The sequence below is a fragment of the Xiphophorus maculatus genome, chromosome 15, assembly GCF_002775205.1.
Source record: "Xiphophorus maculatus strain JP 163 A chromosome 15, X_maculatus-5.0-male, whole genome shotgun sequence".
Lineage (NCBI taxonomy): Eukaryota > Metazoa > Chordata > Actinopteri > Cyprinodontiformes > Poeciliidae > Xiphophorus > Xiphophorus maculatus.
In genome coordinates this window covers 3,708,464-3,731,749 of record NC_036457.1, presented here as the reverse complement: position 1 = coordinate 3,731,749, position 23,286 = coordinate 3,708,464, and the positions used below count along the sequence as shown (strand labels likewise).

Below are 23,286 nucleotides of genomic sequence, written 5' to 3'. Positions count from 1 at the left end.
GTCAGAGGAATAAATTCACTCTGCTGAACAGTTCTGATCAAACCGCCAGTAAAAACACAAGGAAAATGTTTTGAAACAGACTCTTTAATTCTTGTGAAAACCTTAAGAGCTTCTTTTCGTCTGAAGGAATGTTCTCAGCTCCACACGACTCAGCTGGGATGAGAGTTCATTTACGAAGCCAACAGACCGTTTCTACCATCAGACAGAAATGGAAATATTTTGAATATTTGCAATCACTTCTACAGAGATTGATTAGAAAAATAGGAATGGAAATTATGTGCTGCTGAAGGTGTAGGGGGTTCGTCCGGTAACCAGTAGGTTGCCATCTTGGTCAAGACGCTTCATCTACTGTCTGAACCTTAACTGCAGTCATAATCGTGACCAAGAGAACAGGATTTCAGATACGATTGATGGGACTTTTCTCTGTAAGGTGGCTGGTTTCAGATGGCACAAGGAGCTTTGTGATGGAGCCTCTCTGCATGAAGAGAAGTCAGACGAGGTGTTTTCTCTGGTCAGGACGCGTCCTGGTTGAATCCTTTTGAGTTATTTGGGATCATTTTAATAAGACATCATGGGAAAGACCAAAAACTCTCTGGAGCTATAATGTTTCTTTTCTGGTTTGGGATCCCCTATGATGAGCTACAGCTTAACTCATTGGGTCATTGAATTAAACTAACCACAGAAACGCAAAGATTCAGTCTCACTTATCGATTCTCACTGAGTTAGGAAATAAACTCTTTAATTTAAAATATGCCCCACGTTTTATTTGATTCAAACAAAATTAAAACTGGCTTTAAAAGAATTACATGAAACACATTACACACATTGGGTGTAATTGACAAGTTTTTGCAAACACACAAAAACTTATTTTTAATCAGCAGTGTGTATATCTTATTTTCAATGAACAGTAGAGGGGAAACAGGTTTTTAGGTTAAGAGAAGTCATTTCTTTTGTTTTATTTTAATAAAAAAAGAGAATTTGGGGTACTTTTCTGTCATATGGCCTTCAGGGCAACATTTAGCTCTCAAGGATTTCACCATAGTGAGATCGTCCATATTAAAGGTTTGTGTGCTTTTGTTACTTTAACTATTAGAACCGGATTAGAGGATTCTAATAGTTCTTGTGGTCCATCGAAAACATCCTGCAGGAAACCGTGAAGTCAGTCAAGATATTTTGGTTGGATACATGCATAAATAGGAGACCAAGTGCCAAAGTCAACATGATTATTGGGTAAATTTTTCAGCAGAAAACTCATTAGCATTCTCCATCCGTTTGCTAGACGTGTCGGTCTGAATTCTGAATTCGTACTAATAATGCGAAGTGAATGCATACCAGATCAACACCAGCCGCCTTTAGAGGTTTACATTTCTTGGGAATTTGTTGTACAACAGGTGCCAAAGCAGCCATGCTTAACATACACATCTCCGGCCAAATCAAGCACATTTTGTGTTTGCTGGGCCCCTTCTGTTGCCAGCGTGATGCTGTCATACAGGCAGGCAGTCAGTCATTCAGTCTCCATCTGAATCCTGCTGTGCAGAGAAAGACTTCGTTGGCATCGGAGAAGGAGTTCTGCTGAAAAAAGTCCTCTACATTTACCTCAGAGGTCCGAATGTCAACGAAGTTCAACTGGGTTATAGGCTTCAATCAGGAAATTTGTAGCAGTTTTTATTTTATTAGATTAGGAAATTGTGACTTGTTAAAATTTTTTCTGATACTGGGAAAATAAAAGCATATTTTCTCAAATTAGGAAGGACTAATGAACACAGTTTATTTGAATTTTTACTGAAAAACGTCCAACTTTCAAGGAAAGAAATAGTAAAATATGAGGGTCCAAATACAGGTAAACTGACTGAAAGGCCCTTTGAGGCACAAACTGACCCAGATTACAAAAATGTGACCAACAGATTCAGCTTTGGCATCAAAATGGTGGAGTTACAAAACATGAATCCATCCTGGGACATTTCATCGGAACACTTTGTAAAACCTGAACGTTATTTAAACAGCTCCGGCCTATCAGAGTGTTGCTGTTGTAGACGATGTCCACCCGTCTGTTCATCTGTTTCCCCTTTAAAGCACTTTGAAGAACTTTAAACTCAAAGAAACTTCCTGTGACCTGATGACCACAGTGTACCAGGGTTGTCACAACATCAACATTTACTGGACACTGTTACCATCTTCAGCTTGTGGTTGAAGCTCCTCAGATATAACAGGAAAAATGAGGCCTACATGTGTGCAGATCTCTGATCATGCAACAGAACGTGTTTTTAATCAGAACCTGTTAGGACATCAGAACAGACTGTCCTTTATGCTTCAAGCGTGACAAACTGCACGGAGAAAGATGACCTGGTTCTGTTTTACTGTCGGACCAGCTGACAGGAGACCACTGGACAGAAAGGCAGCATGCTACAAAGTTTGATTGAATTTTTTTTTTTTAAATTAAAAGAGCAATGTTTTTCAGCCTGTGTCCTCTCACTGTTAATCTTCAAGTTTTCTGGAGACAGTTTTTCATTCCCATCGCTGCCAACAAAACAACAGAAGACGGTTGGAAAGTTTTTCTGGTCATGCTTGGAAGTTAATCAGGTGTTGCTTCCAAAATTGTTGAGTGTTATTCCAGTGTGCTCATCTGTGGTTTATGAGGTTTAATATGCGGACCTCTGCGAAGGGGCTGAATATTGACTGGACTCCCATCCATCTGGAAACAGTAACAGGCCTCTCTGAATGTCCGACCGTAGATCAGAAAACAGATCTATATGTTACAACTCTGGTCAAACGGGATGAGTGACTCCGTCATAAATGGGTTTTAATGTGAGCATTTCCTCCCAGTTGACCCAAAATGAGACAAATAGCAGCTAATTTGGCTACAAGAGAAACAAGAGAAACCTCTTCCTCATAATATGAATTGATCCAACCTAAGGATTCCCAACAAACTCATCCTCAGAGATGCTAAAGATTTCAGACCAGATTTGGTATCTGCTCCATTTGGGAAATAGTTGAAAAATGTCCACAGATTACATACCTGAACTATGGTAATGTTATTTACGTCAAAGTGCATTGAGATTCACAATAATACATGTTTTCTGAATGAGCTGCAGCGTATCGGTGTGGAGAGGAATGCCTGCAGGAACGCAGAGCTGCAATTAAAGAATGAGTGGCAACTAGGGATGGGAATTAAGAATCTTGATCTCACTTATCGATTCTCATTGAGTTAGGAAATAAGCTCTTTAACTTAAAAGATGGACAAAATTAAAGCTGGTTTAAAAAATAAGAATAAAATAAGAGTTTATCATAAAAGATTTTTGTGCAGACAGATTTGCATGTTTGCAGGATGTGAAAAGACCCTTTTCAGGGCTGAAGGTGTCTCCAGCTGTGGACAAAGTCCCTCTCTAATTATATTTATTGTCATTTATTTCACATTTTACTAGTTTTTGTGGTTCTGGGTCTCAGTATTACACTTTTACCCAAAGTTATATCTAAAATGTAGGGTAGAGGAAACTGTCTTCTTGTTATTTACACATTAGAACTCATAGTTAATATTTGTATTATTTTTGGTACTAATTGCTTGCCATAGTTTCTTGCCACCAGCCCTCCTGACACCCTCCAATGATAACAGGATGAATGTGGATTATTTAGTGAGGCAGAAACTTCAAGGTGTGCTGGTTCCTTCCAGGTGAAAGTCATCAGGTCGATGGTTCTCTACCAAACGGAGCAGCAGTTTGAAAAGGAAGATGGAAAAGAAGCTTTCTGAGACACTGACTATGAGAAAACATCATTTAGCAAGGTGCTGACTCGGCCTCCATGTTCTTCTGCTTCAACCCAACTGTGTATTTGTGGAATGTGTTGGACAAACAATCCTCTTCCTGCCCACCTGGTGATGAAAATCAGACACTGAGACTTGGGTGTAAATCTGTTATTTCTGACTGTTGTGTGGTGATACAGTGAAAAGGAAGCCCACCGTGTGAGCTGCCAAATCAGCGGCGAGCCGAGCTGGACTCGCTTCCTGTGCTGTAAAAATGCCAAACTAAAGACAAAATAGGAATTAAATCTTCTGCAGCTGTACAAACCGAAGAATTGTTCAAACTGTCAGAAATTAAATCTTCTTACTTCACTCACGTCCATGATTAGCCAATAAAAGTGTTCTGAAAAGGCACAGGGAGCCAAATAAACTTTAGTGAAATTCGTCACTGATAAATTACACCTATTGTGGGTGAAACAAAAATTATATACTTATTTACACGAGGAAACTATTTAGAGAAAATTAGATAATGACAAAAACTTAATGCAAATAAATACAACCATCTGTGCTCACTTAAAGTCCAACTGAACTCACAATGATACGCGCTAATTTCAGCTGTCAGAAAAGAAGTTGGAATGATTTTAGAATAGGTTAGAAAACTCATTCACAGGTTTAATGGTCTGTAAAAACAAATGGATATGTTTACAAGTCAAAGCACACATTACTTTCTGCCTGAAACACTTTGTTTCATGTCAATAGGGTGGACTTGGTGATTATTCCTTAGGTTGTGCCAATAAAACCCAAAGTACATAGAGGTGGTGCAAAATGTACCAGAAAGGAACTCCAACAGCATCAAAATAACCCCAATTAAATCAATAAAAATCAGAAAATTAGGAAATTGCACAGCTCGGGTTTGGTCCTACTGTGTAGTACCCCACAATATTTATTATAAATTAAATATAATTGATATCTCACAATATCAATATCTAAATTTAAATTGACTGAAAGGTTGTAATAAACTCCCAAATTTCTGTTTCACTTCAGCAAAATCAGGAAAGGCAGATTGCATCTGAATATTTGTAGACAAAAGAAGATTTTTGTTTTGTTCTCATTGTCTGCTGTAGGAGAATTAGATTTTATGACTCCTAGATATCATGTCTACCAGCAAGATGTGCCTGTATGGTGCCTTATTTTGCAATATTACATGATGCTTCATAACATAACTGGTTAATTAAAGTTTTATAATAATAACTTACTGATCATATTCAAGAAATCTGAATCTGTCTTTGTTTTAGGCTCATTTGTCAGATTAACAGCAACTTTAGAAAATTCTCAGTTGAAGGAACTTTTGTGTCACAACAAATTAAAATTAAACATTTTTATTTAGACGATGTCTGATTTTTGTTAAAAAAAATGTTGTGATTCATTTTAGATTCAAAACACAAAATTGGTCCCACGTCATGTTTACAGTTTCCTATATTTTCTCATGAGAAATGTTTTCTGTTTAATGAAGTGAAATGTTTTGGTCTGTTCTCATCAATGAAAACAGGATATACCATCTGGATCAGGGCTGGCAACTCCAGGCCTGGAGGGCCTAAAAGTCTCCTGCAACTTTTAGATGTGTCTTTACTTTAACACACCTGAGTTAAATAATGAGGTCATTAGTAGGACTCTGGAGAACCTGACTGCACTTAGGAGGTGATTCAGCTGTTGGGTTAAAGTGTGTTGGACCAGGGAGACGTCTAAGAGTTGCAGGACACCGGCCCTCCAGGACCAGGATCGCCCCCACCTCTGATCTGGATGTTTGTTGTCTTACTTTCTGTAAAAAAGATGAAAGTATCAAAGACAAAAAAATTATACTTATTGTAAAAAGATTCCTTTAAAACTTTAAAGTTAGAATGAACTCATCTACAACAACATTTTAGAGCTAAAGTGTAGCTGTTTATCTGCAGATTAAACTCATAAGCGTGCGTTATGGTTTGGCGGCTCATGAAAGGGTTGTAAAAATGATTCAAATACTGCAGCTTTGGTGGAGTTTGGAGAACAGATGTTTCATGTGATTCCACCCAATGAAAGCCAGATTAATTCACTCCCACTGGAGTTTATTTCATCCCAACATATAAACAATGTTTGACGTCTATCACATTTGGTGTTAATTCTAAAAAGCAAACCCAAATGATCAGTGACTGACTGATCTGAAGCACACCATTAGGCTGTTATTAAGAATCCATAACAGCAAATTATTGAGAAAAAAACAAAAGCACACCACACATGTTAGCAGAGATGCAGACTGGCAGTGGGCGTTTGTTTCTGCATCCCGGGACGCTCTGAGCGGGTGGAGTTTGGGTTTTCAAACCCTTCAAAGCGTCTCGGGTTGGAAACAGTGTGACATCACAGCGAGCAGCCAATCACAACACACTCAGCGGGAGGCATTTTCCCAAAACGTCTGATTCAGGACTTTTCATCCTATGAAAACGTGAATCTGAGGATTTGGATGATTCAGATTCACTCAGAGGCGTTTTGGGAAACCTGAAGCGGATCACATGACATCATCTTTACCTCTGCAGGTGGTTTCCTCCTGTTAATGCTTTGATGACCTTTCTACACACCAGACACAGAGGCAGACACACACACACACACACACACATGAGAACTTGTAACAAAATGAACAGAACAACGACTGTTTTCACACAAAATCTGGAAACAGGGAGTCAGGCAGCCTGGAGCCTGGTTCCGATTTGATTGTTTTTAACAATCATCTACTTACAAAAGAACAACTGCTGTGTTTTCCACTAACTCTAACGTGGTACAACAAACATATTAGAGGAAATAAAAGGCTTAATTTATCATTAACAAAGTTTACTAGTTAATGAGCGTTAATTGATGTCCAAAGAGGCTGTTTGTCTCATAATTGATGGCTTAGAACAATAAGATGTGGTGTTTTTATTCTGCCTCAGCAGACGAAAGACCTCTTATAGTTAGGACTTTCCAGATGGCACCAAACAACGAGGATGGATATTTAAAGTGGAGGCACGCATGGATGATGTACTGGATCAGACTAAACTGGACTGAGAACAAGACTGTGTGAAAATGGCTTTAATTGGATTAATAATTCAGTGTTAGTAGGGTGGGGAGAATAAATGGGTCTAATGTGGGAAAGCAGTTGTGAAGACTGCTGAGGAAGATGAGTGGGATGAAAGGAGTGCAAAGAATAATGAAGAGGATGAGTGGGATGAAACAGATAAAGAATAGAAACCAGAAAATATTGGATGAAAGAGGGATTATACAAAAAATGATGGGAGGGATAATTGGGATGAAACAATTTGAAAAAACTATAAGGAATCAAGTTGGGTCGTAGAGAATAAGAAGATGAGTGGGATGGAATGTGTGAAGCCAAAACTGTTGTAAAGAAAGATGGGGAGAACTGCTGTGATAATAAAGGTGTAGAAAATGACAAGGAGGATAAATGGAAAAAATGGTAAGAAGGATGATTGGGATGAAAAGTGATTTCACAGAACAATGAAGAGGATGAGTGGGATAAAGCATTTTAAGGGTAAGAAAGAGAAAAATGGGACTACAGGTGACAAAAACGGTGAGAAGAAGGAATAGGATGAATCTGAGTCCTTAAGGATGATGAAGAGGATGAGTGGGATCTTTTTCTCCTTCTGATACAGTCTCTGACTGAACCGCCCATGCGTCATGTGTAATAAATTATTTTTCTTACAAGGTTTATTTTTCTGTTTCTGACATTTTATTTTTGTAAAACCTGATTGGTTATAAAGACTAGACAGAAACAGAAACGTCCCCCCAAAAGTAGAAAGATTGGTAAACTATTGTTCATTGTAGATTTAAAGACCAAAGTCCGACTGTGTGAACTTTGATTCCTTTCCTTGTTTCCAGACCTAAAGGTTGAAGGAAAAACTCTTTTATATCTGAGCTCATTTTCTCACAGCAAGACGTTCATGTAGTAAACTACTGTGTTCAGCGTTGTTCCAGGTTCTTGTTTGATCTGTCAAGCATGAAAACACTTTCATGTGGGGTTCTCATTAGCGAGGCGTCTCACCTGTGTTCCTGTTTCGCTTGGAGAACGGTGTCAGCGTGGCTTTAGCCTTGGAGGTCCAGTTGATGGTGCTGGAGCCGAAGGAGCTGGAGGACACCGACTTGGCCAGGTTGTCTGAGCTCACCTTCTTCGTGTTGTTGGTGGCCGTCTTACTCCAGTCTGCAGGAGGGAAACAACACCAGTACCACACCATCACTTCCAGATTAGTTCTCATCAGATGATTACCTGGAGTAGAAATTGTAGGTCATCAGATAAAAAACAAAAACACTACATTACATCTTCCATATTTACCAAAATGTTGTATTAGTTTAGGCTTTCAGCTTCCTCGTCTTAAAGAGAAGCTAAACGCTAAATCAATATTTTACCTTAGCGCTAATAGTAGATTTTATTGGTCCTTAAAGGTGCAGTGTTGTGTGTTTTCCAGGCACATGGAGCCATTTCATAGCATGATTAACTGTGTTACCTTCAATTGTTATAAATATGATATGTATATCAAATATGACTTCCTGATTTCACAAATTGAAATTGGGGCCCTGTCTCTTTAAAAACTCCTGCTCTTCAGGAAGTCATCACAACATGGCTCCTCTGTTTACCCTAACAAAGTTTTTACCAGTGTTTCACTGAGAAGCAGCTCCATTAATGAGCTACAGTTCCACCAGGTGTTTGCTAATTGCTGCTGGCTAGTCTGAAGGAGCTGAGTGGGGAGGGCAGCTTGGACGCTGCAGCTCTGAGAAGGAGCTACATCTCAAAGGCGGGGCTAGGTCCACCCAGGCATTTTGGACAGCTGACTGGTTGCCATGGAGATTAAAGGATTTCTCAAACATGCATGTACGAATCAAGGTAAAACTTCAGGTATGTTGGTGATGAGGGAAAGAATTTATAACATGATGTAAAGCTCAAAAAAGTTGATTTTACATGATACTGCCCCTTTAAGGTTGCTGTCTTTGGGGTTATGGGGCAAAATGAAATATTTTTGTGTAAATGTGTCTGATTCTTAGAGTGGTCCTCTTTGGGTTGAAGGGCGGGAAATGCAACCAAATTTTCCTATTGGTTACAGTAGTACAGGTTGGTTGGTGTCTACGTCGCTCAGCTCCCCGATCGGGAACAAACACAACAAATATTGAGGCTCCGCCCACTTTAGTGGAAGCTTCAGTTTGTCTTGGCTTTTGTTTATAGGTTTTTGTCAACCATCTAATAGTCTGCAGTCCAAATGCTCATTATATTGAAAATTGTATTTGCTACTTTATCCCTGGTAGATTTTATTCTTCTTCCTGACCACATTAATCATCAATGACCCATTTCTCTATTTAAATGAGATCAAGATCCAGGCATGGTGGGAGATCTGTGACGCTTCGGGTCTGTTTCTCCTCCAAAAGAGAGAACATTGTTAGAGTCCATGAAATCTATAAACGCTACCATATATTCAATAAAAACCAGATGGAATCTGACAGAAATATGAAATTTGAAGATGAAGATAGAAAACACAAGTTTCCAGACCCAAATCCTCAAAGAAAAGAGTGGAGAGAGGAGAAAATCCGAGAGAGCAGGACTCTCCAGAGAAGTTCTGAAAGAGTTCGTCCTGAAGTTGCTGGTTTGACCCCGGCTCCTTGGGCAAGGCGCTTCATCTTCACCGGCGGTGTGTGGCAGCCAGGCTTCTGTCAGGCAGCTGTAGCTACTATCCAGTAGCCCACCCCCATCAGCGTGTGAATGAGACTGAACGTAGTGTGAAGTGATTTGGGGTCATGTTCAAGTACAGGCCATTTACCGGTTACCAGATCAAAGATCCTTCGCTCTGTGTGCTCCAATTTTGGGCAAATTGAGTCAATGAGTGGAAAGTTTAGGTAATGTGGAAAGCAGCTTTTGTTTTACGTCCAGCTGAGACGCCCAACAGGTCGTTGTTTAATTCGCTGTGTTCATCCCACACACAGGCAGGACAGGAACACGACTGTGATCCTGGCTTAAGGAGGAATTCCTCATTTCTAAGGCGATGACACACAAACTTAATGAGGAATTTTTTGAGTATGAAGTCAAACCTTATATTGGATGTTCACAGAGTGTTGTTGAGTACAGCGTCCTCAAACTGACTGCACCTGGAGGACATTCCTCTCCCTGAGAGACGGCTGCATTTTATCTGCTTTTATTAGCTGCAGAGCCGAGGTGACTTAGGTTTTATTAAACTGTCCTTCCCTTTTTTTTCCTCACAGCTCTGTGAACCTGGCAGCAGCCAGGCAGACAAATCCGAAGGGCTTCCTGTGGGGAAACGAGGCAGGTAGACGGACGGACGGATACCTGAGTTTTCTGAGAGCCTGTAGGGGCCACAGCAGAGGTATCTCCTCCACTGCTTCTGCACGTTTTCCTTCAGAGCGCAGTGGAAGATAAATATGAAGAGACCTGAGAGGAGATCAGACAAGAACATTTTCAGGTTGAAACTTTTACTGAAGCAACTACTGTATATATCATGTCTACTGAACAATAAGCAATTTTTAACCTGAATAAATGGAGACAGAAAAATCTGAACATCCAGATTACAAAAATAAAAAAAGAATTTTTTTCACATGAAACCAAAGAGCCAAAAGATCTACCTGGATGGATGGATGGATGGACTGATTGATGGACGGATGGATGGATGGACGGACGGACGGATGAATGGACTAATGGATGGATGAATGGATGGATGAACGGATGAATTGATGGATGGATGGATGGATGAATGGATGGATGGATGGATGGATTGATTGATGGACGGATTGATGGATGAATGGATGGATGGATGAACGGATGGATGGATGGATGGATGAATGGATGGACAAACGGATGGATGGATGAACGGATGAATTGATGGATGGCTGGATGGATGAATGGATGGATGGATGGATGGATGGATGGATGGATGGATGGATGGATGCATGGATGGATGAATGGATGGACAAACGGATGGATGGACGAACGGATGGATGGATGGATGGATGAACGGATTAATTGATGGATGGATGAACAGATGGATGGATGGATGGACGGATGGATGGATTGACGGATGGACGAACGGATGGATGAATGATCAAACTTGAGCCACTACCACTGAAATCTCCTTAGATTAAAATAATTTCGTCCTCCCTCATTTGAACCCTGAATGTTTAGATGACATCTAAAGTCATGAGCCGTCGGTTCGGTTCTGTTCTGTTCGGTTTAGCGGAAATGGACGCTGCACCTTGCAGGGAGTTGAAGATGGTGAACAGGTAGGTGAAGGTCAGGTAGACGGGTCCCCAGGCGAACAGAGCGAAGCCCCACGTCATCCCGAGCAGGAAGGTGAGGCTCACAACGCTCCGGAGGTTCCGAAGAATCTGGATCGCAGTGAAGGATTTAACTATTTAAACATTTCAAATAAAACGTTCAAAGATATCGTGGACACATTTGGCCTTAATCTCATCACTAAAAGCTGATTTCACTGAGAAATGTTCAGCTGTAAGTTAAAAACAGTGAGCACAGACCTCTTCTCGCAGGGTGCGGTTGCTGCGTTTGCCGTTGCGGCCGCAGATCTGCATCATCACCACGATGAACATGGCCACGTTGAGCAGGAACATCAGGCAGAAATAACCAACGCAGGTTGTGTAGAAAACACTCTTCTCCTTGATCCAACACCTGAGAGGAAACATGCAACACAAGAAGCATCTGCTAAGTCTTTGGTTGCTTCAGTGACGTCCCACCTCAGCTGTTGGTTGCCGTAGTGCCGTAGTTTACTTTCAGTAAAATTCAAGTTTACAGGAAACAACAATTTCTACAGCAATAAAAACTTCATTTACAACACATTCTGGTTTCTACCAGACCGGTTACAATATGGTCGTCTTACATCATTGCTGATTCATCGGTGTGGTCCTTCAAGACGCCGTAATAGTTTTTATTCACCGTGACAACGATTCCCACCAGCACTGCAGGTAAACCTGGAAGAAAGCGTAGAGGAAAACTTTTACTGTGTAGGATCTCTGGATGAGTTTCTGACGCCGGCCTATTTGATGCATCGCCTCCACGCTAAAGTCTGTTCTTCTTCCATCTTCTGGATGTTTTCGGAGTTGCTCAGTTAAATGGGAATTATTGCTCACAAAGTGAACAAATCCTTCCTTCCCTGATGTTTTGGTGAATGCAAATAACTCAGAGCCTTAAAGCTTTCAGTTGACAGTTTGGACTCCTCCATCCATCTATCCCTGCTTTTCAGCTTGCAGTGCATCCCATAAAAGGCTTTTCCCAGGTTCTATTGTTTCCAGTTGTTCTTCCAACGTTTTAGACATTCCTGCATTGATGAGATCGAGTCATGAAAGGTTCCAGGTGTGATTAGTCCCAATCTTTCTGTAATACGTCTCAGCTGTCCAGTTCCTGTTGCAGTTCAGGTTTCTAAACTCTGCAGTCCAGAGACATCCCCTCTTTTTTGTCGTTGGAATTTAACTCATATTTTTAGATTTATCAATTCATTTTTAAAAATGCAAAACAAATGTTTTTCTATTTATGAATTTATAGGAGAATGTGGGAAATGAAAAACGGAGATGGATATTTATCAGTGATGTCCAAAGTTGACCCTCAAAGGCCGGTATCCTGCATGTTTCGAGTCTTTTCCTGATTTGACACACGTGAAACAGGTGATGGTTCAGAAACAGGGCTGGATAAACCTTCAACAGGCCGGGGAGGAACCGGGACTGGAGCTGGGCACTCATGGTCTAGATGAATGGATCAGTCTAAAGCTGAACTGGCCTCTTCATCCAAGATTTTTGAATCGTGTTGCAACCTGAAATGAAGGAATGTGTGCTGGCCCAAAGTGCGGCCCTTGGATTAGTTTTTTGTGGCCCTGGATGCAGTTCAGGAATGGTTTAAATGGGACGACAGCAAATAGAGTTTTATGTTTTTCTTTGTATGAGACTTTCAGTGACAAATTTATACCTTTGACAGAAAATCTCAGGTAAGAAATAAATGTTTTTCTTTTATTAGAATGTGTTTTTTTTGCTGTAACTTTAATGTCAGTAGGACAAAATATCTTTACCGACTACGGAAAAACAGACAGTCACACTCAATAATTAAAATGGAATAAATATAGTTCACAGTTTTTGAGGCAGTTTTGGAAAGAAACTAATAATAATTAACTAAATAAAACTAATAATAACTCCATTAACCATATAGTTGTACTAATAGGAATTATTAAAATACATTCAGTTAACAAAAATACATCAATTTAGAAAACAAAGCATGTTTTTTGCATTTTTTACTTGCACGCTTTTGGACATCAACTAGCCTATGAAGTAAAATATAACTCCAAGAATCAGCAACAATTGGCCAAATCTCAACTTTCAATGAGTTGCAAATTAATCATAATCCTATAAAAAAATAAAGAGCTCACCCCATCCCACGATGCAGAACTTGAGGATGTATCTGCGTATGTAGGTGTTGAAGACTTTGACCAGAGCGATGTACATGTGCACCGACTCCAGGCCCATCCAGGTGAAGGACGTCAGCAGGAAGTAGTGCAACAGGACGGCTGCAGATATGCACAGCCCCTCGCTGTCGACCATGCTGGCGAGCCAGCCGTCCAACAGGAACACGATGTTGAGGAACAACAGCGACGTGCTCAGGTTCATCAGGATCTTAGACGGATAATCCCGTCGCAGTTTCCTGGGAGGATGGAAAAAAGAACGTTTAGTTGATTCTCTGAATGGTGGTTTTAACTCCAACCAGCGAATCGACCAGCGACTGGACTCACTCGAAGGCGATGTAGGTGAGCAACGTGGCAGCCGAGCAGATGGCCGAGATGCCACAGCCGATGTAGGAAAGGAACGTCAGGACCTTCTTGTTCTCTGGATCTATTATAAAGGAAGCCTGGGAAATGTCCTGCAGGGAATCAGAAACACAGAAAACTCTTCAGGATTTCTTTTCACTGATGGTTTATTTTCCAGGCTCGCCTGCTTTTGCCTTTCTTTTCTGAGAAGTTGAATTTAGTTGTTTTGCTCATTATTTTTAGAAACATTTATTAACAAAACCACTTTCATGGTAGGTTTGGACACTGAGATGTTTTTCCACCTTAGCTTGAACCAAAACACTGAGTTCGAGAGTTTAAATGACCTCAAGAATCCACTTGTATGTTCTCAAACATCATCGCAAGCCAGAAAATGAAAGGTGTGATTTTGTTTTCAGAATGAAGTCTGAGGTTAGCCGGAGATAAGATTTATATGCTCACAACGTTAAGTAACTTCTGGCTGCATACCAGCAGGACTGTCCAAAGTTTATAACAATTTTCTTTTTGCTATAAAAGATGTTTGTTATGTTTGTTTCAGGAAAGCAGCTGTGAATGTGAACGGTGACGTCTGATGGATGCCTCCTGATCCCGGTCTGCGATGCGTCTCACCATCAGGATGCCGAAGTGGGTCAGGTGGTTGCAGAGGCAGACGGTTCTGCTGGAGGTCGACTCTTTAGAAAAGCTGCAGCCCTGGTTATTCCAGCCTCCGTTGCCCCCTGGTGGCGGTCAAACAGATTACAACTCTTGATTAATTTATCATTATTAAATAAAATGATGTACATTTGGGTTTACAGTTTTCTTAGTATGATTTGTTCTGGAACTCTACAGCAAAAATTGACAAGTAGAAATATTTGAATATATCAGAACAACCTTGTGACCTGAAGCAGAAAAGAAACTCCAGGATAAAACTGAGACAGACTCACTGTTCATGCTGAAGTCCCAGAAAACACACTCTCTACGCGACGACGCCTGCCAGGAAACCAGGAAAGAAGCAGCTCAACAAAAAATAAAATAAAAAGAAAATAGAATAACATTTTCATCTATACTCCAAGACGGGAAAATATCTGAAAAACACACTGACAAAAATATTAATACATAAAAACTACAAAAAGGAGTTGAATTTACATTAAAAAAGAGAAAAAATAATCATTTTAAAAATTAGATGAGAGATTAAAAGCAAACCAAATAAATTACTGAAGAAACAAAAAAATATCTCTTAGGAATTCAACTGGAAAATATTCACAATGTTTAAATCAATCACCTGTACCCAGTCGTGTTTTGAAATATAACCTTAAATATGAACAAACAAAATCACACCAAAATTATACATTTTGAGTGAATGAAATAAAAACAAAAACTGATCCATTTGTAATTAAAATAAACAATAAAAACAGAAAATTTAAATTAAAGACAAAAGGAATACACATTCAATTCTAATAAAATAAACAAAGCATAGAAAAGAAAACAATATTTGAGAATAAAATAAAGACAACCAGCATGAACATAATCAAAACATTGACAATGGAATAAAATCCAAATTAAAATAACTTTCTAATAACTCAAACTGTAGCCAACTGGTTCAGATTAAAATATTTGAAAAAAAAAAATCTGAAGGAATATTTAAAATTAAAAAAGTACAAATAAGGTAAAAAATAAAGAAGCATAAAGTAAAAATAAATGACGGGAAGCATCAGAATTGCACCTGTTCAGACAGATGGGCGATCTCGATCTTCACCGGATCCTGCAGGTCCGTGATGGAAAGGTTCCCGACGCTGCTGGCCACCACATAGCTGTTCAGAGACAAACCTTTCTGCTCTTTCTGGGGACAAAACACAGAAACACATTACCTGCTGTTTCCCTCATCCTCACTGATGAAGCTCAGCCCTGCCAGCCTACCATGAAGAGGCTGGGGCTGCTGAAGAACATGAAGTTGATCCTGGACAGAGACGACCGGCTGAAAACGCCCTCAGAGATTCCGGACAGCAGGGAGGCGGGAAGCGTGACCTGAGCCAACGGGTTGGCCGTCCGGTTGAACTCGATCTGACACAGGAATGACTCAATTCAGCTGATTGGTTTCATTTAAAAGGGACAGCGCATAATATTACAACACAAGATACAAAGAGTTATATAATGTCATTCATAAAAGTAAGAAATACAATAAAAGCCAGAAAGACCTATTTTAAGAGGCTTATCTCAATATGTTGATTTATAAGAAAGAAAACAAAATAGCATTTTACTAATTAAAAAAAATAAATCAGCACTTTGGAAGAGGATTCATGAGAACATGCTCATCCTGCGGGGATTGACCCTCCATGACGGTTACCATGGGGTCGATGGAGTTTGGAGGGAAGAAGGCGCTGAATGACGTCTCGTTGAAGGATTTGGAGTTGAGTGCCAGGACACCCAGAGCCAGGTTTTTAGAGTTGATGTTAACCGATGGTCCATCAAACTCCACCTTGTTAGCCAGTTCATCCACAGCTTTCAGAGCTCTGGAGGACAAAAACGTAAAATACTCTCCTAAAATCTGAGTGTCCTCAGCAGTAGGCGTGTGGATCTGGTCCAGCAGGGCCGGATGACGCGATCAGAGCGCGACTGTAGGAAGACGTACATGTTGGACGCTTTCTCTGAGCTGACCATGACGTTAGAGATGATATTCACGACCGATTCGGCCACCGCCGTGTCAATCTTGGCAACGCTGACCAGTTCCTGGACCTTCGTCACAACCTGAGAGACCTGCAGACCAAAAGGACAGAAAAACAAACAGTTGGTTCAGTTCATTCTAATTCTTATTCTGATGAGTTTCCATTGTGAAGTCCAACCTCCTCATTGGACAGAGCGTTCTTGGTGAAGTTTGCCAGCTGCTCCGCTACGCCAGCCGCATTTTCTACAAAAACACAATAAATTCAATTCAAGGCCTTTAAGGGTTAATGTGGAAACTTATAGAAATTTAGGCAAACATGGTTAAATCTAATGTTGTCTATCAATCTGCACTTAAGTTTAATTAATGATCAGATTCATGTTAAATTACGACTGCCAGATGAGACTTTTTTTGTTCATGATTTTTAATATAAATTACATTAATGCATACATTAAGACTTAATACAATTTTGTATCAAAATTTATTTAAACTCCTAAACTCTTCTCTTTATCCCAAATTAAGACATACTTAAATTTGAATTAATATATATAATTTTAGATCAATTAAGATAAACAGAGGTAAATTTACATCAATAATGGGAATTTTAGATGAAATAGAGTAGAAATAATCTTACATTATTGTTACATTATCAATCCTTCTGTAAAAACTAAATAAAATTTAAGTTAAAATAAATCAAGATTCAGCTAAGAGGCCGACGTCATGCGGTCAGTTTTAACCAACCAGGTTAAATAAACTCAGCTAATGAAAGCTTATGTTAATTTTTTACAGCTACATTTTTATTTTTAAATGTGCTTTAAGTTGGAGAGTACCTGCAGTAACTGAGCAGTTGGTGAGGTTTGCAGTCGACCAGTGAGACTGGAAGGTTTCTGGGTGAATCAAACTGGGAAAAGAGACAAAAACAGGTTAAATGTGATGGTTTATGTTCAAACATAAGAAGAAAACTTAACCTGAATTTGACATCAAAACATGTCCAACTCCATCATAATCATTCAGCAAATGAACAAAACAGACATCTAATAATTACAATTAATATATAATTATTATAGAATCTGCTATAACTCATGTTCTTTAAAAGTGAACCTATAACATAAACAATTATAAGTAGGATCAGAAATTAAATCAAGTGGTTATGTTTGTTTGATGCATTAATTACATATTAGCTCTATATTATCACTATATTAGAAACAATAATGAATAGAGTTTGTTATCAGTAGGAGTTTAATCACTAAGACTTTATCTATAAAGGCCTCATGGCTTTTAAAGTGAAACTATTAATAATCAGAGCTGGGCGTCTTTGTTCAGCCAGCAGTGATTAATGAAACGTCTCAAAGCGAAGCTAATCAGATTTAAAATGTTCTCCAGCGACCCGGAGCCGGACGGCCCTGCTTAAACACTATTTAAAATTCAATTTGCACTTCAGAGAAGATAAAATGATTTCCAATTAATGAGATTAGGGTTCTTTAAGATTTACGAGGATTCAAGCTTTCTTGTAAAGTTTCAGAGCGATTAGATAAACCGTGACCAACAGAAGCTAATCGGGAACAAGTGCAGAAAACATGAAACGATACCAAGAGCTGGACATCGCTCCAAAAGTGATTAAAAACTTTCAAAAGGAAAACCACAACACTAATAAAACTGTTTGTATGGAACATCTGACATCAGTTTATTTTATTCTTTATGGCTTTTGTGTCAAGCGGCAAGACAAAAGTTTTTATTCTTTACATTCCTCAAATTGGTCAAAATTAGGGGAAAAAACCCACACTGATGAAGAATGTGAAACATGGGGGTGGTGGTATTATGCTGTGGGACTGTTCACCTTCACCTGGAGGAAACATTTCCAAATATCGGCTAGTTTTAGATTAAAACAAGCAGAAGAAGGTGAAATTTTTAAGAATATGATCAGAAGAAGGTTGAGCAAAGGAAATGTTCTCACAGTCTGAGATCCTGAGCTGTTTTGGAAAATACTCCCAAAACACCACATGAACTCACTGCCTCTACAAAGTTTTACTTCAGCCTAACGGCAGTATTTTTTCACCAGGTTCTGGAGGCGCTCTGGTCCTTGTTGGGGAAGCAAGGCAGGAAGTGAGAGACTCTGGGTTTGGTCTCAGACCACAGGTACTGAAGGTGGTTGTCCTCTGGGCAGTTCTCTGTGAGGAAACAGATGATTCACCAGCAACATGTTACAGATACAGGAGAAAAGGAGGAGGAACACGTTCATAACAAAGAGAAGCCAAATTATGAAGTAATGTAATAAAATACGGCTTTAAAATGTAACAAAACATCAAAATCACTTTTATATAATAATCTGTGCAGAATGTAAGAAAATCCCTGACTGTATTTTGAATTGTTTTGCCTTATTAAACAACAAATGAGTTTTAAAGCTCAAATAAATTACCAAAATCGAGTATTTATTAACCAAACTTTCAATTTAAATGATCTACAACATGATAGAAGTATTATAATTAGGATGAACAGTTTATTTCATAATGTGCCACATTAGTACATTATAATTTCTTAAAAAAAAGAGCAAAATGTGTTCAAGGATGTCATTAAATTATTATATAATGTGGTTTTAATGATGTTTTATTACATTTTTAAGTCCAATTTTATTACATTATTCATATTGTGACGTTACAAGGAGTCCCATGAAGAAAACTAAAGTGATAAGTCAGAGAAGGAGAGAAGAAAAGTTTTTATTTTTAGCAAAATTCTGTTTACTTCTGTTCTTTTTCTACAAATATCTAAAACCAAAGTTTCCAGTTTGACAGCTGAACTCGTCTCTGACCGATCTGGCGAACGTTGATGTCGGCAGCCCGGCCCAGCAGGCTGGTACCGGCCGGGTTGTTGATCAGCTGGTCCAACACGTCGGCTTCACCCAGACTCTCATTGGTGATCATCAGCAGCACCTGGCAGGTGTAACTGAGACGAAATGTTTTCAGCTCAGATTTAAACTGATCATCACCTGAAGATGAGGCCTGAAGCTTAAAAAAACACTTACCTGTTCAAGGCTGCGTCCTGCTGAACTCTGGAAAAACAGATCAAAATAAAGAAACAACAGAAACAAATTGCTTCAAGGAACATGAGTCATGATAAGATGTAATAAAGTACAGATAAAAACATTTAGTCGTTTAGCGGAAATAGCCAGTGTTTGTATCTAAATTGTTTTACAATGTTTCTCTTTCCAACATTTTTTGATTTGTTTTTAGATATTTTTAAAGATCATTGTATAATTATTCATTTTTCTTTTGACGTTCAACTGTAGTTTTAGTGAACGTCCACTAGATGGCAGTAGTAGTAACAGACAGTCCTGGCTCAATTAGAAACAGAAAAATAAACATTTTCCTTTTTATTATCCCTTTATCTGGGATAATAAACACTTTTAGGGAAGCGTTCCCTGTTAGTGAAGCCTCTTCATTTTGGACCAATTGTGAATTTAATTTCTTGGCTCTTTGTTTTAGCCTGTCACACACATATTTTTCCTCATTTATTTTGTTCAACAAATTGTAGTCAGCAGCTAATAGATGAAAACTTGGGTTTTAGTTCCAGAAAACTGCAAACGTAAGGAGACTAACATTATTCAGACAAACACGAACAAAAGCAATATTGTCAGTTGTGTTGATATAAAAGAATCAAAAAGTGTTTCTTCTTAAAGAAGCAGACAAAGAACAAAATATTGAAACATATTTTAAATAATTCTAAGTTTGTCAGCTAATTTGACTATGCCTGCTTTTTCCCCCCTGATTCTTTTTTAATATTATCTTAAAGAAAAACAACAACTAATTGACTGAGGTCACATTAAAAATATTAAGTTATCCGGTTTGTCTAATGTGACTTAAAGCTAATGAAGTAAACAGTTTTATTTTAGGACACTGGAGACGAAAGTAAATCTGTGAATAAAATGTTTTAAAACATCCTGAAGGTAACAGCAGGAACTACCTACATATGATCTTTTTAATAGAATAAAACACAAAACTGCACCAATAAAATCAGCTTGTGTTGGATTGTAAGACAAAAGAAAGTTTGCAGAATTACCTGATATTATCCAAAGAATGTGTCCAGTTCTGAAAAGTTTGATTCATCTGCAAGAAGAAACACATTGATCACTCAGCAGCAGCCAGAGATCACAAACAGATGAGAACTGGTGTAATGAGAAATAGGCCCACTGGAAAAAAATAAAATGAAATCTGACTTCAAACTTCTGAGGTCAAAAGTCACAAATCTGAGAAAAAAAAAAGACAGAATCCTAAAATTAAAGTCAAGATTTTGATAGAAAAAGTCAGAATTTAAAAAAAATAGTAAAAAATCTAAGCAAAAATAATTAGAATTCTCAGAAATGTTAAATATTGAGATTAAAGTTTAAATTCTGAGAAAAGAGTGGGAATTTTGTTTAAAGTGAAAATTTTGAGATAAAAATCAGAATATTATGAATAATGTCAGAATTCAGAGAATAACTTTGAGAGAAAGTCATAATTTTCTTTATCTTTGGCCCTAATCCTCTCCCATACTGATGAAGCTTCAGCTCAGCTCTTTCCTGCTGTTTTCAGGGTGAATTGTGGGAACATTTCTCCCATCTTACCCAGAGCGCGGCGGCTCGCTGCACCGCCTGCAGGTTGAGCTCAGACTCCACCGTGAAGGAAACCCGGTAGAACAAACCGTCTGCAAAAAACCCAGGAAACCATCCCACAGTCAGAGCTTTTCATTCAAGTGGAGACCTTTCTGTTTCTGCGCCTCACAGCAGGAGATGAATCAAGCACTCAGAGCCAGTAGAGGCATGTTAACCTCCAGAGAACTGGTGAGGAGGAAAAGTGCAGCTCAGCAGATAACAGCCAACAAAACGAGAGCTTTCTTCTCTCTCAACCGCAAGCTTTTCATTAGCGGTGCTGCTAGCTTCCTAAATCTTTAACAGATTTTCCACCTTTCAGCCCAATTTCCCCCAGTCTTGATCGTTTGCATTCAAACTGAGCGGAAAATAGAGAATGTGTTCAGCAACACATGAATGGAGGGAGTTTAGTTCATTTTGGTGAATAAACTCACATTACTGCAATGCAAATAGAAAACCTTCTGATTGCCTTAAAGATTATCTAACTGTCTGCAGAAAGCAAAAGGTTTTTAACCAAAATCTGATCTTTATCACTTTCCTTATTTTCATCTTCCTGGTAACACTGGAGGGATTTGACTGAGCTGCTGCAGCTGATCCCAGATTCCAGGTCTGAACGAATAAAACATCCAAATTCAGGCGAGAATCTGCTGGTTGATGAAATGGAAAATAATTTGATCGGCTATTTTGTGCAGCCTTGTCACTAGACAGCAATGTCCAACGAGAAGTTCAGCAGATTAAGATGATGTTTTACAGACAGACAGTAGATTACCAGCAGTAGACGGAGTTTGATAGCAACTAAATTGAACTTGACTGAGGAAAATCATTCCCTATTTTAACATTTTTATTGAAACTAAAGACCTAAAAATGAGTTCTTTATTAATATTCCACCTGCAGGCCTTTTGACGGCTTTGCACACTTGAAAACTGAATAATTTTGGCCACTTTTCTTTGGAAAACAACTCAAGATGAATCAGTTAAAAACAAAAAAATCTAAATTTGAATCCAAAAAGAGTTCAGGGAATGTCCTTCAATAAAAGACATTTTAACAACAGTTACATTAGCTTTACTCTATATAATTGGTATATTTTCATCAGGAGTATTTCTGAGATATTTCAGCTTATTTAACGTTTTCTCGTGGCTTTGAGCCTCAGTGGTTTTAGTGCTTCGCTCCATCTCCTGCTATGCTGCACAGCAGCCACTAGGTGTCTCTCTTAGATCTACAGTTGTTAGTTTGAAGACATTATTTCTGGTTGGAGAGCCTGCAAACTGACAGGGATTTGTTTTGCTTGTTCAAACATCTCAAGTAGATTTCTGATAAGGACTCAGAATCCGAGCAGCTGAGCAGGAAGGTCTCCCCCAGAGGGAGGGATGGACTTCGCTAAAAGACCAGGACTGTTGAGGAAAATGTCAGGAAATCAAAAAAAACGTCCGATACCTGGGTTTAAACTAGAACTACCAATACAGCAACCTGATTGGACCCAGAATCACACCAAACCAATCACCAAAACTCCAAATGGTGCCGTTGGTCACACAGTCAAAAATTAACTGCAATAATTCAGATTTTTTAGCTATAAGGCACAAAAAGTTGTTAATTTTTCAGTCATATTTTCACCATTTATAAATGTCAGTTTCAATATAAATAGCAAGCTAGGCTACAAACTAAATATTTATCTTTGAGGTAGCTATTTTGTTACGAAGTAACTGTTTAACTCAAAACTAAACACTCCAAGCACACTAAATATCTAGTTTATAAACTAAATATTTGTAGACTAAATATTTAGTTTGAAAACATTTAGTCTAAAAACTAAATATTTAGCTAAATATTAGAGTTAGCTAAATATTTAGTTAACTCTGGGTTCGTAAAAATATGTAGTTTATAAACTAAATATGTAGGTAAAGGTTAGAACTAGCTAAATATTTAAACTAAATGAATAGCTAAATAAGCTAAATAATTAGCATGCTAATTAAGTGACAGTTGTGTCTAAGTTTGAAGTTAAATATTTTGTCTGAACTGAATATTTAGTTTGATAATTATTTAGTTTGAAACATTGACATTTGTAACTGAATTAATGATGATGAAAATATGGCTGTAAAACTGTCGGCCGTTTCTTTTTTCATGATTTTTGATCGTGTATCTTTACTAACGGCACCCTGTCAAGATTTATATGATTAATTAGTAAAGGTTCGTTGTTCTACAGAAAAGCCCAACCACCTTAAAAAGAAATCTAACATGTATTCTGTCCTAAAATCCCTTCACAGTCAAACTGAGTGAAAACTCCCAGATTTTAAGACTTAATACAATCAGAAGGAGGTTTCTACACTTGATTGCTTTCTCCGACGGTCTAGAGCTACGGTTTGAACATACTGTTCCCTGATGCCTCTCTGCACAGACATGGAAAATCAAAGGTCAGTTTGCAGTGGCAGGAATCAACACTCAGAGCGGGTCGTAGCGCGGTTGGACT

General features: G+C 38.6%; 1 protein-coding gene across 10 annotated transcripts in view; it reads right to left on the bottom strand.

Annotated features, from left to right (window-relative positions):
- The window catches only part of adgrg6 (adhesion G protein-coupled receptor G6), a 69,689-nt gene that overhangs the window by 4,530 nt on the left and 41,873 nt on the right, over positions 1–23,286 (bottom strand). For 8 of the 10 annotated variants that reach the window (XM_023347790.1, XM_023347792.1, XM_023347793.1 and 5 more), the window contains 20 exons: positions 20,802–20,881; positions 20,258–20,304; positions 19,224–19,250; positions 19,011–19,144; positions 18,261–18,372; positions 17,035–17,105; positions 16,386–16,450; positions 16,175–16,299; positions 15,890–16,055; positions 15,463–15,606; positions 15,269–15,385; positions 14,490–14,535; positions 14,176–14,282; positions 13,534–13,661; positions 13,174–13,445; positions 11,641–11,731; positions 11,282–11,432; positions 11,002–11,134; positions 10,083–10,184; positions 7,797–7,952 (listed from right to left, as the gene is read on the bottom strand). In XM_023347790.1, coding sequence (XP_023203558.1) covers positions 7,797–7,952; positions 10,083–10,184; positions 11,002–11,134; positions 11,282–11,432; positions 11,641–11,731; positions 13,174–13,445; positions 13,534–13,661; positions 14,176–14,282; positions 14,490–14,535; positions 15,269–15,385; positions 15,463–15,606; positions 15,890–16,055; positions 16,175–16,299; positions 16,386–16,450; positions 17,035–17,105; positions 18,261–18,372; positions 19,011–19,144; positions 19,224–19,250; positions 20,258–20,304; positions 20,802–20,881 — 2,274 coding nt within the window. Of the gene's footprint in view, positions 1–3,926; positions 4,019–4,101; positions 4,137–6,292; positions 6,335–7,796; positions 7,953–10,082; positions 10,185–11,001; positions 11,135–11,281; positions 11,433–11,640; positions 11,732–13,173; positions 13,446–13,533; positions 13,662–14,175; positions 14,283–14,489; positions 14,536–15,268; positions 15,386–15,462; positions 15,607–15,889; positions 16,056–16,174; positions 16,300–16,385; positions 16,451–17,034; positions 17,106–18,260; positions 18,373–19,010; positions 19,145–19,223; positions 19,251–20,257; positions 20,305–20,801; positions 20,882–23,286 lie in introns of those variants that run through there. The other 2 variants (XR_002754022.1, XM_023347794.1) reach the window with 2 other exon arrangements.